The 15,438-nt window shown below is 38.7% G+C and overlaps 2 protein-coding genes across 3 annotated transcripts in view; one reads left to right on the top strand and one right to left on the bottom strand.

The window, feature by feature from the left end:
* Nucleotides 1–2,674: 2,674 nt before the first annotated feature.
* Nucleotides 2,675–7,491, bottom strand: LOC122865492 (zinc finger and BTB domain-containing protein 26-like). 2 transcript variants are annotated; one of them, XM_044173985.1, is made up of 4 exons: nucleotides 5,912–7,491; nucleotides 5,227–5,548; nucleotides 3,798–4,830; nucleotides 2,675–2,781 (listed from the first exon to the last, which is right to left on the bottom strand). In XM_044173985.1, exons 2-4 carry the CDS (start codon nucleotides 5,536–5,538, stop codon nucleotides 2,690–2,692), a joined length of 1,437 nt encoding a protein of 478 aa, XP_044029920.1. In that variant the 5' UTR covers nucleotides 5,539–5,548; nucleotides 5,912–7,491; the 3' UTR covers nucleotides 2,675–2,689. The 2 variants fall into 2 exon arrangements, with proteins under 2 accessions (XP_044029920.1, XP_044029921.1); XM_044173986.1 differs by having other exon boundaries at nucleotides 5,272–7,491.
* A 3,345-nt stretch (nucleotides 7,492–10,836) lies between these two features.
* Nucleotides 10,837–15,438, top strand: part of jak2a (Janus kinase 2a) — a 30,141-nt gene continuing 25,539 nt past the window's right edge. The window contains exon 1 of the mRNA XM_044173623.1: nucleotides 10,837–11,295. The gene's annotated coding sequence lies outside the window, so the exon portion shown is untranslated. The remainder of the gene's footprint in view (nucleotides 11,296–15,438) is intronic.

Here is a 15,438-nt window from a genome sequence, read left to right as displayed (position 1 = left end):
GAAGATTTTAACAGGCACCTGTCTCCCTGGTAACAAGTGGTGCATTTGGCACTGTAAGGAACTCAAACACAGTTACATAATGAGTCTGGATAACATTACTGTAAATTAAGCAGTAAGTGAAACCTTCCTATCGGAATGTTTTTTTTTGGGTGCTTCATTTTGAAGACTCACTGTCTGGAGAGGTGTTCCTAATAAAGTGGCCAGTCAGTGTTGCAAACATAAGATCATGAGGTCAGCACACTCTAATGTTATCCTGCTGTAATAGCACAAACACCTCGCTTTTACCACAGTGCCACAGTATTTTAGAAATCTTGACCTAAATTGTAAGGCAATTCTGCTACATAGGTATGCATTAGGTGTTATTACCGTACAGAAAGACACATTTTGATGACTTTTCAATTACTCTTTTCCATGATGAAACAAGATGGTCACAGCGATCAACACCAAACAGGAGTTTTTGAGTGGCCATTATTACAGAGAAACGCAATTTAATCAAAAACTTCATTCAGACTTATTTAAAGCCTTGAAAAGGTTTGATTGTTGTCTAAATTGCACCCTTAAACCACATGCATTTAGTGAGTGGTGCATTTGAGTTTGTTCTACAGCAAAGTAAAACAAACATTACAATGTCAATCATTGCAATCTGTCATTTACATACTTTGTGTGTGTGATATAAACACTATAAACACGCCAACTTACGCAGCAGTTCTACTTTGTATGTTTTACATTCTAAAACCCACTAGAGCTTTTTTCTTTGTTTGTATTTAGCCACGCTAGCGGCATGGCTCTAGGGATGGCAATGTTGCTTGGTCCTTGGTCTTACTTGGTGTTTGTTGGTCCTCCACTTTGGTCCAGAAATATCTCAACAACTATTGTGGATTGCCATAAAATTTTCGAGAGACATTCATGATCTCCAGAGGACTTTCCTTTAGTGTCACCAGCAGGTTTACATTTGTGTTTTTTAGGGAAATGTCTTGACAACTGTTGAATGGATTACCATAACATTTCCAATCCAAGGTGCCCAGTGAATGAATTGTAATCTAGTTATTAAATTTCATTTTATCTGATACTTTGGTTTATGACCAAATATCTACAACACTAATGACATTCCCATCATCCTCAGCTGTACTTAGTTATTTGTAAATTAGCTAAATGTAGCATGCTAACACACTAAACTAAGATAGTAAACATGGTGAATGCATCAGCCCGTTAGCATTGTCAGTGTGAGCATGTTAGCATGCTGATGTTATCATTTAGCCATAGTAGTTTACAGGCATGACTGCAGACTCTTGTTATTTTATCCTTTATTCACACAGGGAACCCCATCAAAAATCATTCAAAAAGTAACTCAGCCAGAGAGTTTTACCCTGGCTTCATGGTATCAGGATGTATAATCTCAGTGATCTCTGATACACGCTAAATTCTTTCCAGGCTTGCTGCTACCTCAGCCTTTTAACTTGTACGGTGATAAGAATCTCTACTAAACAGACTGTGTTGTTGATCTGTGTGCAGATGCCCCGGCACCATCGTGGGAGGAGCTGGAAAGTGTGATGCTGGCAGTGAAGTTGGTGGTTCACGGACTTGTGGAATTCATACAGAACTTCAGCAAGAAGAGCCACGACACTCCACAGGTACACTGATGTGATAGGTAGTGTGGATTGCCATGACATTTCCAATCCAAGGTGCCCAGAGGGTGAATTGTAATCTAGTTAGAAATCAGGTCAAAATTTTTAGTTATCTGGTACATTGGTTTATGACCAAATACCTGCAGAACTAATGATATTCCAATTAGCCTCAGCTGTACTTTGTGTATTTTGTTAATTAGCTAATGTTAGCATGCTACCATGCTGAACTAAGATGGTGAACATGGTAAACATTACGCCTGCTAAACACCAGCATTAGCACTGTCATTGTGAACATTTTAGCATGCTGACTTTATGTTAGCATTTAGCTCAAAAGCACCCTGCTGTGCCTAATACAGCTTCACAGAGCGGCTTTCATGGCTGTAGACTCTGAGTACTTGTTCTGAGTACAAAAATACATTTTACTGTAATGTTTGAAGCTTTATTTATCAAGTGTAGTTCTGCTAGGAGCAATGCAATCTTTTTCAGGAATAGCCTGCTCTACACTCACACAGTTACACACATTCACACCAGTACAACCTCAGTCTGATCTGTTGGCCGCTGCGCAGCTCTACTGGCGCAGTTGGGGGTTGAGGGCCTTGCTCAAGGGAATTTCAGCGATGGTTATGAAGGAGGGGCAGATGCTGCTCTTTCATCTTCATGCTCCTTCCTTGCTTCTCATGCTTCATCACTTTTATCACTATTTTCATCCATGTGTCTGTATCTACCACTACCCATCCATCTTCCCCACTGCCTTCATCCTCTTCATATTTTATACCTCCCAGTCTCTGATTTATAATGGAGGTGCCCCAAATGCCACATCTACTGTTTGTCTGTGTGTGTGTGTTTGTGTGCAACTGTGTGCGCATGGATCATGTCAAATGAAATATTTTGTCTGGCTAATTCCTTCAACATTTCATTGAATGGCTTATGTTCACAAATGAGGAAGTTGGTTGACTATAATTTGCTCACAACATTATTATTATGTGCAAATTGTTCTGAGGAAGGTATGAGCGTCTATATTAATTCATTATTCTCTACTGAATACACACCCCATCATGCGTTCATTATTTGTCTGCACACAGCCTCACAAATTTCAAGCCAGTGGCTAGTGCAACAGCTAGTGTTCCATTCACTGAGATGGCTGACGATTTCATTTCTGGGCCAAAGGGATAAAAGAAGGAGAAAAGGAGAGATGTGAAGGAAAAGAATGGAGTGAGAGAGCATGGAAACCCTCTCAGCCAAGCGGGCGAACCCACTCACTTATAACGTAAAGCTCAGCGAACTGCACAAAATTTCAGTAGGGTCAAATGGTGAAGCAATGGTTGTCTGTGTGAACCCCAGCCTCATTTTTATAAAGGCACACTGCCTGCATTGAATTGATTGATCTTAAAGTGTTCAGTCTGTCGAAAGAATAAGCAAACAAGCCAAGAAATGGCCTTTTAATATGGCCTATAAAGGCATGTTATTTCTTCAAGTAACAAGGTTTTCCCCAGAATTTGTTGCAGTAATTACAGCAATGTTCACATGTTCACTGTTGTACAACATTTTCTCTCTTATAGTTTACATAGTTGCATATGGCTTATCTTAAAGCAAATAAAAATCTTTGGTTTGGTTGTAGAGGCAACAGAGACACATATTCACAGTAGCTGGCTGTGCACACTATAAAATGCAGGAGCATTTTCAAAGGTGTTGGAAACAATGCCTAACTCAACACTATATGACGTTGCATTCACTATTATACATGGCAGATTATATACCATAATGAAATTTGTACATTGCATGCTACAGGATTTAATTCAGTGTGTTGTACCCACAGAGATGGAGGAAAACACTGCAGAAGGCACTGAAGGACCCTTACTACTTTCCATTAAACAGATGTTACAGTGCAAATACATTATCTCAGTTATTCTCAGTGTGATGGTGACACTGGTGTAGCAGAAAGTGAGCTAAAAAAAATTTGATTTAGTCTTAGCTCTATTTAGTCTTAGCTTTATAACCCTCCAAGACAGGATAACGTGCGTCATATAACTTATTGTGCTTATTGACACCTTATTTGACATGCTCCCAAAAAATTGTTTGGAACCATACAACTATTAAGACCAACTACATTAACTAAACATCTTCATAGGCAGTCCACAGCCTCCTCAAGCACATTTTGCAGGCTACTCTTACCATGAGCATCCTTCAGGTGGCGCCTGAGACCTGGCTTGTGTGCAAAGTGTCCAGCACAGTAGTTACACTTATGGGGCTTATCCCCTGTGTGTAGATTGAGGTGGTCTTGCAGCGTGGCCTTCTGGGAAAATGTCTTGTGGCACAGCGGGCATCGAAAAGGCTTGACACCAGTGTGGACGTGTATGTGGCGGGTCAGGTTACTCTTCTTAGAAAAGCCTTTCCCACAGACCAAACACAAGTACTGTCTGTGCTCTTTCAGGTGACCCACATAGCTCTCCAGGTGCTGGAAGACTCTGTCACACCTCCTGCACAGGTATGGCCTCTGGACCGATATGCTGTCTGACTCTTTTGATAGCTCATCTGCAGAACAATGACTCTTTGGCAGACGTGCTCCAGAGAGGCACAATAGATTGGATTCTTGCAGTTGAGCTGCCAGCAACAACACTTCTTCCTCTTCTCTTTGCTTTTCCCCTGCTTCTTCATCTTGATTCTGGGAACAGTCGTGTTGAGCAGGACTTCCTCTGGAGGAAATATGATCTCTGACATCTGTAGGAGGGTGCAGCTTACGTCTTAGGTGACCTGTGATGTGGTGATCTTGATAGGATGGCTTGTTTGTGTGAACAGGCTGGATGTCTCCACCTTCCTCTGACTCCAGGGTATCAAGACAACATGCTGCATGTTCAGATAACTCTATCTTAGTGATAACCACCCTCCTATCATCTCTGACCTCCCTCAGTCCTTGACTATCCACCATGTCTCCTTGGCTGACACTTTTCTGAATCACAACCTCTCCCTCGTCCATGATATTTGCTTCCTGGATGTGGGTGCTGGGCTGGGCTGCATCACTTTCCTCCTTATTTTTGAGGCTGTCTGGCTGCTGGATTTTCTTCTCCTGTGTGTGTCTCTCCAGTTTCAAGAAAGCAAGCGTGGGACTGAGGTACTGGGAGACAGCCTGGGCACACTTCTCCACCACCTGGCTCATCTGGAGTGCACTGGCTGCCGTCAGGTAGCTCACCAGCTCTCTCAGAGGGACCTAAAGTAATAAATATATAATGGAAACCAAGGTAAACTGTGAATTAATAACAAAGAAAAACAACTTACAGTACAAGATGCCAAACTTCCACTTGCACACTTTAAACACACACAAGAACAGAACTACAACCACTGAGTAAAGTCGTTTCAGGCATCTTTAAGGCATTCTTTCCTATCACGTAACATCCACCTTTTGTTGTTGTAACAGGATGTTTGTTCCTTATTCTATTTTGGTACTGTTAAATCTTGGTGTTGTTCTTTTTCGTCATTCTGACACTCTGTTTTGCAGTTGTTTCATCTTTATTGTACAGTATAATATGGGGATATGGCTATATTTTAGATATTTTGCTCTGTTGTTACTGTAAGGAGTTCAGAGAAGCAGTAGATTATACTGCACCTCTAAGAGCCCAGTGTAGCAGGACAGAAAAAGTCTCTTGCCAACCTCCACACTGGAAACTACACCCACACTCAGCTCAGCCTGGCCGTCATGGAGCACTTCGTGGAGCAGGAATTGGTCACGTAGGAAATCTGAGGACGCTGCAAGCACCACTCTGTGACCGTGGAAATAGACAGGTTGAACAGTAGTGGCCCCAAGGAGGAGTGTGATATCGCAGAAGCGGTGGTCCTCTCTTAGAGCATTCATTTTGCTGAGGATGAAGTCACCGTGGGTGGGGAAGCGGAACTGTAGCGTGTCAGAGGAACTTGACATGATGCTCTGTCTGGATTTAAAAGAATATTTGGTGCACAGTTTGTTAGAGTGTGAATACAGAAAAGTTGTGAGCTACATAGATTATATTTATTATTCCATAATTGTTTTTCATTAAACATGGGAGTTAGGTTGTGGGTCTTTTGTGCTACTTCTAGTTGAACAGTGTGAGTGCATTTTTGAAATTTAAATGTGATAAAAGTTTTGGCACTCCTGGTGAAACTACATACATGAGGCCTGTACCCACTGATTTACAGCCAAATCACAATTCCCACATCCCGTCATCATTTTCATTATATGGTTTTGGTCTGTAATTAAGCAACTAAGCAAAATCTATGCACTACAGTCAGCAAAATACCAGAGAGAGTGAACACACTTGGACGTGATGACCCAGCTCCACCTTTCACTGCAGGCTCATTCCGTGATGATGGAGCCAGCGGGTGAGAAAAGCTGCTTTACTTGGTTGAAAACCGCAATTAACTCAGAGAGAACAATGAGTCTCTTTTCGCCTGATACCTGACAGTTTAACCACAATTAAAGACGGAAATAACGTTAATGGATGAGATGAATCTTTTAGCAGTGAAGCATCGGCCATTCCGACTTCCTCCGGCTTTGTGCTGAGGATCTTGAATTTAGACAGCAGTGTGTGTGTTGCGCAGGAGCGCATGAACTAATTAACTCCTTCATTGCCTTCATTTGTGTATTTTATAAAGGCACCGAGTTTTAGCCTACTCAGACAGAGAGAATGTGCAATACACTGAAATAATGCAATTCTGTAGCTGAAAAAAGGGCAAGTGATAATGCCAAGACTAGATCTACAATAACTCCTTCACTCACACAGTGACTACTACTCTTGGAGAAATTGTTTATTTACACTTTTGAGAAATGTTAATTAAAGTCAATTTAATTTAATTTAGCTTTTTAAAATGTCCAATGTACCAATTTTTATACTTTTTTATTATATACATTTTTATAAATCTTATGGACTACATTTGCAATGCAATAAAGTGAACTGAATTAACTGATTATATATCTTTATTAGTGTGGTATATAAGCATGTTAAAAATCAATAAGAGGTTTTAAAAGTATGAGCTATATAGTATAATTGTCAAGTATAGGCTTGGAAACCCCAGGTCTGATATTAAAACTAAAACTAACTGCCATGGAGCTGACTTCTTAACATGAAGACAATTAGATGAAGCTTGCTTGCAAAAAATAAAAAATACATTTCTTATATTGAAGTTTCCTGGAGCGCAAAAACCTGCAAAAGTGCACAGATTAATGAAAAATGGCTCTTATTCTGCTATTGAAGGTTATTTTTTTAAATAAGCAAAAATAAATTTAAAAAAAAAGCTATCACTTCCTGCTGTTGTTCAGTACAGATGACCATCGTGGTTGACGTCCACCATCTTGTCTGCAGAAAGGGTTTTTTGGGCTGTCATTGTATTGTTTCTCTGTGGGACTTCCTAGAAGCATGTTTTCCCACTGTATTTGATGTGTTTTAAGTGTTAATATGCAATGTCTGTGGTTCATTGTGAAATACACTTCACTGCCTTCATTAGAATGCACAGTAAGTTCTGCATTCCAACGCTGATGCAGTGGAGATGAGTGTGAGGTTAGTACACAGGAACCCCCCTGAAGAGAAACAGAAGTGGAAACTACAAACTACAATAATCTACTGAACATGGTTTGGCCTCCTTTTCTGTTCTCCAAGATTAAAGCAAAACTCTAAATGTTGCCCTGTCCCACACAAACAACCCTGTCTCCTAGAGGTTGCACACAAAATTAAATAAATCCATGAGAGGAAGCATGTCAGGACAATCAGTGGTTGGATGAGGTGTAAGGAGCTTATTTTAAACTTAAATATCGGGCTGCCATGCTGTTTTGACTTTTGCCATTATTTCAGAGGATATGGATTTTGAACATTTTCTTTTTAAATGTTTTCACAGGTGAAGAGCAAATGGACCACGTTCAAAGACAAACAGTAAGCCAGACATCCATCTGTCCATCTAACTACTGTTAGCCTTATCAGAAATATTATCTGTTCAGCAATCCATCAGATGACAGAATGTGCTATCAATTAAAATATGAGGTAACGTATGAAATTAGTTAGTGCAGAAGCGCATACAAAACAAAAACAAGAGGAGGAGAGTCTGAAACAGACAGACTTGTTTATCCAGGTCTTCCAGTCCAGCCAGACTTAATGAAAGTTGAGTCATGTGATGAGATTAAGTGACTGCCAGTCACACCACCTCCATAATCACATCATTCCATAATCACACCACCACCTCTGCGAGTCAGTCACTGTCAAAGGAGATGGTACAGTGTGTACCAATTCACCAATTCAGTTTGATGGTTTCAATTGTCAGGGTGAAACTGAATCCAGTTTTGGGGGAAAAAACTCAAAAAAACAAACAAATCAGCTCTGATGCTATGAAGTATGTTATAACTTGTTGCTCAAGGCTTTTAGACATCAAAGTATAAAAAAGAATCCACCAGCTCTATTAACATGTAAAGTGAGTATTAAAGTGTATATTAAAACATTTGTAGGAGGCTGTTGGAACTTCTGAGTCTGTACAGAATTATTTCTCAAACACGACTAACATCTTTATACATACTGGAGAAAATCTTTAGGCTGTGCCTGCAAACTTGAGAGCATCGCCTGGTTTGTCTTCTGGAGCTTTTGCTGAAACTCTGGCATGTTCTCACAGAATGTTTTTAGAGCTGTAACACACTGTCCAAAACATAATATTATCAGATCAAATAAAACTATCAAGGCGAAACCTGGAAGGATCTCTTTGACATTGTCAAGCTGATCTTTTGCTCCCATACGTACTGTAAGAAATACTTAGTTGGGGTAGTTGTGCTTGCAGATTAAAGTACATGCTTCATTTGGATGGCAACATACTGTTTGATATAGCTTACTGCTTTGCATTTCTTTTCTTTTCTACATATCAATCACAGTGCAAAATGGAATAAAAGCTAAACCTGACAATGATCAAATGAAGTGAGAATTTGCTTTTGAATTAAAGTAAATTAATTGCTCAATATTTTTGATATTAAGCACCCCCCTCCCAAAAAATAATATTATATTCATTTATTTATTAATCAGTATTGCAGTGATTTAGCTGACCTTTAAAATAGACCATTCAGCAGTAGAAAAGAGCCAAGAAGATAAACCCCAGCCAAAGTCCTCTATAGCTTCTTTTGTTAAGAATGAAACTCAAGTCCATTTATTGTTTCAGTTCCAGTCAGCGCTATATTTTTAAAATGTATGGGTTGAAGTGCAAGTGTCTTCTTAGAATTTGCAGGGCAAAAAGGAACACAATAGTTATGTAATGTTCTCCATGTGTGATGCTTGGTTTGACTTTTTTTTTCTATTGTTGTGTGTATATACCATATATGCACACAATAATAGAATTTAACAAAAACCTAGCAATGCAGGGATGAGTTATTGGCAAAACAAAAAGTCAAAATAATAGGAATTCCAAGAATCATATAGGTTTCCTGGTTTTGCAGTAGCTTGTTATACTTCTGCTTGTTATACTTATGCATTGTAAAAATTAAATAAATACAAAGCAAGTGAGAACTTTTTATTTTTTATACTAATATCCAGAAAGAAGTTTTGAGCAATTTAAACTTAGCTCTCCTGTTCACATTTATATTTAGCTATACCTGTCAAGACAGTTGGTAAATGTTATTTTATTTATATATTTATTTTTTACATTTGTCAAGGGACTAATCATGATTTAACTGTCATATATATATATATATATATATATATATATATCATGTATTGTGCTTAGAGCAACAGTGGAGGAAGTATTCAGATTCTTGACTTAAGTACAAGTAGCAATGCACCAATATAAATATACTCCAGTACAAGTGAAAGTCCTGTTTTTAATACATTTTGCTGATAAAATATTATCAGCAAAATGTACTTAAAGTATAATTAGTACTCATTACACATATGCAGTGGTTGTGGAAGAGAATCGCTGATGTGTGCAAATTTGACCCGCATCGCCATCTCTCAGCCTCTATTTGGTTAAACCACAAAGTTATGCATACAGTGCAGTTATCTGGAAACTGTGGTTTGATCAAGCAATTAAGGTACTGGGTGATCTTTATGAGGGGGGCACTATTAGGTTGTTTAATAATCTAAAGGAGTCTTTTGTGCTACCTCAATATAATTTGACCTCTGCCCTTAAAGTGGTGTGGGAGTGTGATCTAGGCACATCATTCACAGGAGAGTGGAACCTGATATTAAGATATTTTAAAAAGATGCCCAGAGACCTTAAAACCAGACTCGTTTAATTTAAGATCCTGAACAGAGTTTACTGGACACCATTGAAATTATATAAGGTTAAACTAAGCGATAGCCCTGAATGCTGGAAATGCCAGGGGGGAGAGGGCGCCCTGATCATGCACGTGCTATGGGACTGTCCTAACATACGAGACTTCTGGGTGGGAATTAGCGCCCATATTGAACATATTCAGAGATACAAAATTCCCTTCTCTCCTAGTCTATTTGTGTTAGGTGACCCTTCTCTTCTTAGGGATCTTAGCCCCTCAGATGCAGAGTGGATTCAAACAGCCCTCATGCTGGGTCACAAACTAATCATGTGTGGATGGAAGGCCCCCGATGCTTGACTATTCCTTTCTCTCATTAGATATAAGTCTCCTTTATTCAATGTATTATCATTTTAAAAGGGGTTGTTCTCAAGTACTGTTTATGTTTTGTATTTGCATTGTATTCGTGTCTACATTACGTAAGTAGTATGTGGCATCTTTAAAAATAATAATAAAAACTATAAATCTCAAAAAACAGGTAGCCTACTCATTACACATAATGGCTCCTGAAAGTGATATTGTATACTGTATTATTGCATTATTATTAGGTCTACTGATGCCTTTTAACGTTGTTGCTGGTGGTATAGGTAAACTTTTATATGCTCATTACATAACGTTATTGTGTATGTAAAATCATACCCTGAAAATAAGTATAACTGTCAAATGTAGTGGAGTAAAAGGTACAATATTTCCCTATTCTACATGTAGTGGAGTAGAACTTTAAAGTTGCTCAAAATTAAAGTACTGTACTCAAGTAACGTAAAAGTACCTTTAAATTGTACTCATGTAGCCTACTTTACTTTGGTAAATGTACTTAGTTACATTCCTCCACTGACTAACAGGGCTTTGCATTTCTCCAGGAGCTCTGGGTACTAAAAGGGATTCCAGTATGTAAAAAATGCTTCCGTGTCAAACACGGAAGAAGCAACCCCCGAGTCACTGGGTCAGTGGGCTGAAACAGCAGCCTAAACCGTTTGGAGGCATCCTGCTCCGCCCTCATCATCATCAACATCATCATCATCGTACAGTTTACTTTCTGCTCATATACAAAGAGACAACCGAGGGAGAGCCAGGGTGGTAGAAGGTTAAGTTGCGTTTTTCACCTAAGCAAAACCAAAGCGTCAGATCGAAAAAATAATGAGCTCGCTGAGAGTCACCAAGGGGTCGGTGCGAAGCGTCACATGAAAATAGTTTAGGAAAAGATGTGACGACGACGGAATGGCAGTTGACGGGGCAAATAACGAAGCAACGGTAATGTTACTTTAGTTGACAGCTAAAGCGTTAGGTTAGCTAGCTAACGCCGCGAGCCCGTCCTACACCCAGGTTGACTGTCTTGGATTACAGAGACAGACCCACAGACCTGCGTTGATTTCGGGAAACTCAAGCAGCCATCAGAGGACCTCAGGCAAAGTAAGTTGTGTGTGAGAGAGTGATGCGGGCGGTCATTGTTGTGTCATGAGTTCCTGAAAACCAACTGACAACAGTTAACATAACGTTTCGGTTAGCTGACCGAGTAGAATTAACGCTAGCGAACGTTTCATCAGCTGGTCTGTGATCTGTGATAGACCTGCTAGAAGTGTACATTTTGCAAAAGCAAACTCCAAAAAAAGTTTAGTTTGTCTATGCCATACATCACTTACTTTATGCGACGTTATGCGGTTAACAGTTCAATAAATATGAAAGTGTTGAACAAAAGATAGAAACCAAAGATTCATAAAGTGAATTGATCCTGTCACTAAGATGTGAACAGTGGGTCCTTGAAAGTTTGTGAATTTGAGGGGAAAAAATCAAGGCCTTGAAAGTTGTTGAAAGTAGACATAAATAGACATTGGTCATTGAAAGTGCTTGAATTTATATATTTTGTGCAAGAATAGAAATAGAAGTCCTTTTGATTTTTTTTTAACTTAACACAGCAGTAGGGTTGGAAGTGTTCACACATTCAAGCCTCTCTCTCTTTAATTGTTGTCTGTGAGCTTCTGTAAAGCCTGCTAGCTCTCATTATAAAAATGATCAATGTTACAGTAATTAACCTTAAACCTTGTTTCAGACTATGCCATGCTGGGTCCTTGAATTTGAGGGAAATGGGTCTGGAAAGTCCTTGAATAGTCCTTGAATTTGTTGTTTAAGAAGGCGTGGGAACCATGTGTGAAATCTGCTCCATTGACAGGTGTGATATTTCACTATAGGTTTATATTTATACTCAGTTAGCTAGATTATTAGGTACACCTATCTGAAGCTAATGTAATGTTATCCTGATACAGCAGCCCTGCAATAAATGCTACCTTCACGAGAGTTTTAATGATCAGTTTTTGTTGAAGAGGTTTTGATTAGAGCCATGTTGATATTGGGCTTTTGAGGCAGATACTGAAGTCGATATTTGAGAGTTTAAAAAACTGAATGTTGGCCAATATTTATTTCTTTAACCTTAATGCATAGCATAAACAATCATTTTTGATAAGGGTCCTTTAAATATGGTAATTAAAGAATTCTGACAAAGATTAAGCAGGATAAGCAGAATGCTTTACAGTTTCAATAAATGTGTCAGTTCTCTCTGGAGGACAAACTAAGTAAATGTACTAACTAATACCTTACATCAATAGAGACACTGTTTCCAAATAACCTCAAACATATATAGCATTTGTATACTGAAATCTCTTGTTACATACAGTATATGCTGAAACTGATATTTCTGATAAGCCAATGTTATAGTCAATATATCGGCCTGGCTCATTTATCGGCCGGAGTCTAAATCCAAACTGTTTTTGAGAGGTGTTGATTCAACTTTATGGTCATTTTGGAGGCTGCTGTTTTGCTGGTGAATTGTATTGTCGTTATTAGAGCTTGTTAATAATGTGCAGAAAAGATGATTCCCTCATCCATAAATCAACACCTCTCTAAAACAGTTTAAACAAAAACTGAATATTATAACCTTCCTTTAGGTAAGACTATTGCAGGGCTGTTCTATTAGACTGCATTAGGTTTAGCTAGGTATACCCAATAAACAGGTAACTGAGAGTATATTTAGTTTGTTAATTGTGCTGCCACATGATATATATGAATGTGCTTATCTTATAGATGATTAATTTTACAAGCCAGGCTAGTTAATTCTCTTCAGAGCAAGAATTTTCCAGTTCAAGTTTCATACTGTTGGTTTTCTGGTTTTGAGAAGGGAGGCAGTGTTGTATCCAATGTTTTAGTCATCCCCAACCAACAGTACTAATATGGACTCTTAAATTGACTGTATACCATGTTAAGGGGACTGCTGGGCTAAGGGAGTAGATACTGTATTAACTCAACTTTTATCATAAGGGAATACTTAGTAGTATATATATTTTGGGTTAGTCATGCTGTAAATAGTTTAAATGTATGTTGTTTTTATGTTTCAAAAAGAAAGTACATATGATCCAGATTTTTTTTACATGATGTTTTAATTGTATGTAGGCAGAGTTGATTCATTAGGCTACTTGTCAAAGCACTTACAGCCGATTTAGCATGTTTGTTTAGGTCTTTACTGGAAGTACATAATCAGTGACAGACATGTAGACAGTTATGGGGAAAGTACATTATTCCTACATCAAGGATCATGTGTAACATTCTGCAAGTTTTATTCAGGTCACATACAAAGAACTGCACTGTCAGCTGCTGTAATGGAAATAAAAGGGTTGGCTAGTTTAAAGAGGAAAAAATAGCCACATCAAAACTATAGCTACTTGTCTTTCCATGTCACATTTGTGCCAAAATAATGTTCAGTACAATCTTAGGAGTGCCGGATCATAGAGAGACATGCAGCTAGGTCTGAACTCAAGAGAATGAAAACATCCCACACTGTGGTGTGGTTTAGGGTAAAATGAAATGTGAAATTGCTCTGTGTTTCCCGGAGCCTTGATTCATTTATTTTTTGAATCATCATTACTTTTCAGTCATTCGTGGTTTTTGAACCAGTTGGAGAACACATACAAACAGCCTCAAATATATATATATATATATATATTTTTTTTTTTTTCCAGTGAACCCTCAGGATATCAGCTTGAATTCCAGGACATAACATATTCATTGTTAAGTGCTGGCTTAACTGTCTCTGCTCATCCATTGATCTACACTATCGACTGTAAATGCTTATATTACATATAGTCAATGATCTACACATGAGAGACAGCGACTGCAATAGGTGAGGACAGGAAGTTGAGCTGCCACGGGAGGCGGGATGTAGCCTACAAGCAGGTAGCGAGTGGAGTTTATTTATATATTTATTTTTTGCCTTGTAGATACAGGCACAAGTGAAATAGTTTAAAAAATACAGTGAAAAGCAAGCAACAAAATAGTGAATAATGTCTGTAGTTGGGCCAACATTGTATTGAAGTACAAAACAGCCTTTTCTCTGGGGAAAAAAAAGCGTTTTCTTAAGGGCGGCGATGCTGGAAATAGGACAGCGGTGTGAAGGGTCGCGCCCAGAGGCTGCTGGGGTGGCTGTTTTGATGTGTTTCGTTCGGCGTTGTGTTTTGACCTTAAGAAGTAAAGAGTACAGAGCAGAGACGGAATACATCAACATACAGAAACGTGCAGTAGTAAGTAACTACTACTGGCTACCCCTCTGTAATTTACAATAGTGTTGTGTTGATTTCAAATCATCATCACAGAAAGTATGTGCACTACCTGGCTACGTTTTGTAGACACTTTTGGGGAAGTGTAAACACACTTGAAACAACTACAGTGTTGCATCAGTATATGGGAAGTGAGAGAGCAGTAACTCAAAGTACAATATGTTTTTATGTGTTTTTTAGACACAACTCTCTTGAGTATTGTTTGCTCCCACAGTCAAAAAATTGTTTTGTTTAACTTTTCCAGCAGACATGGGAGGAGATAAGGGAGGCTTTTGAAAAGAAAATCAGAGGTATCTTGCCAAAAAACAAAAGGGCATTTTCCCAACTAACCTAAGAGATTCACAACAGATAGCACTGTTTACTTTAATAGATATGTATGATACTATGTATGACACGGACAACTTGTTTCAACTCAACAATGATTTTTCATTGTTGAGTTGAAACAAAAGTTTCTAGTTGAAGAGCAAGATTAATAACATGAAAACCTCTCCAGGCTATGACTGGTGGTGTTACACAATGCAAACAACACCACCTGCCATCTGAATCCTCCATTCAGTCCATCATCAATGACTCAGAAGTATCATATACTGTAGTATTGTATGACTGAAGGTGCCACAGACAAGTCCTGCTTGGCACATAGCAGAGTCAGCTATATGACTCTCTCCTCCTAAAGCAACAATAGGTGCTGTAGACTGCAGCAGTGATGGCAGCTGTTCAGCATTTTCAGTTTTTTTTTTTTTTTTCACCAGAAAAGTTGTATGGTGTACCCAAAGTGTAGTGATGGTGAGACAGTTTCATTTATTAATCCAAGAGTACTTATGTGAGCTGTAAATGAATCATGTGCCTTTCATCCAACAAACAACAAACATCTGTCCTCGGCTACATATTTGTGTTGCTGGGTGGTCCTCCGAATCCTTAGCTAAGGGCTTTCTAGAGAGCTCGTTCTGGGTCG

Source organism: Siniperca chuatsi, linkage group LG18, assembly GCF_020085105.1.
Source record: "Siniperca chuatsi isolate FFG_IHB_CAS linkage group LG18, ASM2008510v1, whole genome shotgun sequence".
Lineage (NCBI taxonomy): Eukaryota > Metazoa > Chordata > Actinopteri > Centrarchiformes > Sinipercidae > Siniperca > Siniperca chuatsi.
Note: the sequence above shows the minus strand (reverse complement) of the source record. Positions and strands in the feature narration are given on the sequence as shown.

Excerpts from the sequence above, each read along its gene's own strand:
- LOC122865492 (XM_044173985.1), bottom strand. The coding sequence starts at position 5,538 with ATGTCAAGTTCCTCTGACACGCTACAGTTCCGCTTCCCCACCCACGGT. Across the intron at positions 4,831-5,226 it reads GCTACACTGGGCTCTTAGAG|GTCCCTCTGAGAGAGCTGGT; the intron begins GTGCAGTATAAT and ends TTATTACTTTAG. Across the intron at positions 2,782-3,797 it reads CCACCTGAAGGATGCTCATG|AAATGAAATCGTCAGCCATC; the intron begins GTAAGAGTAGCC and ends CCTTTGGCCCAG.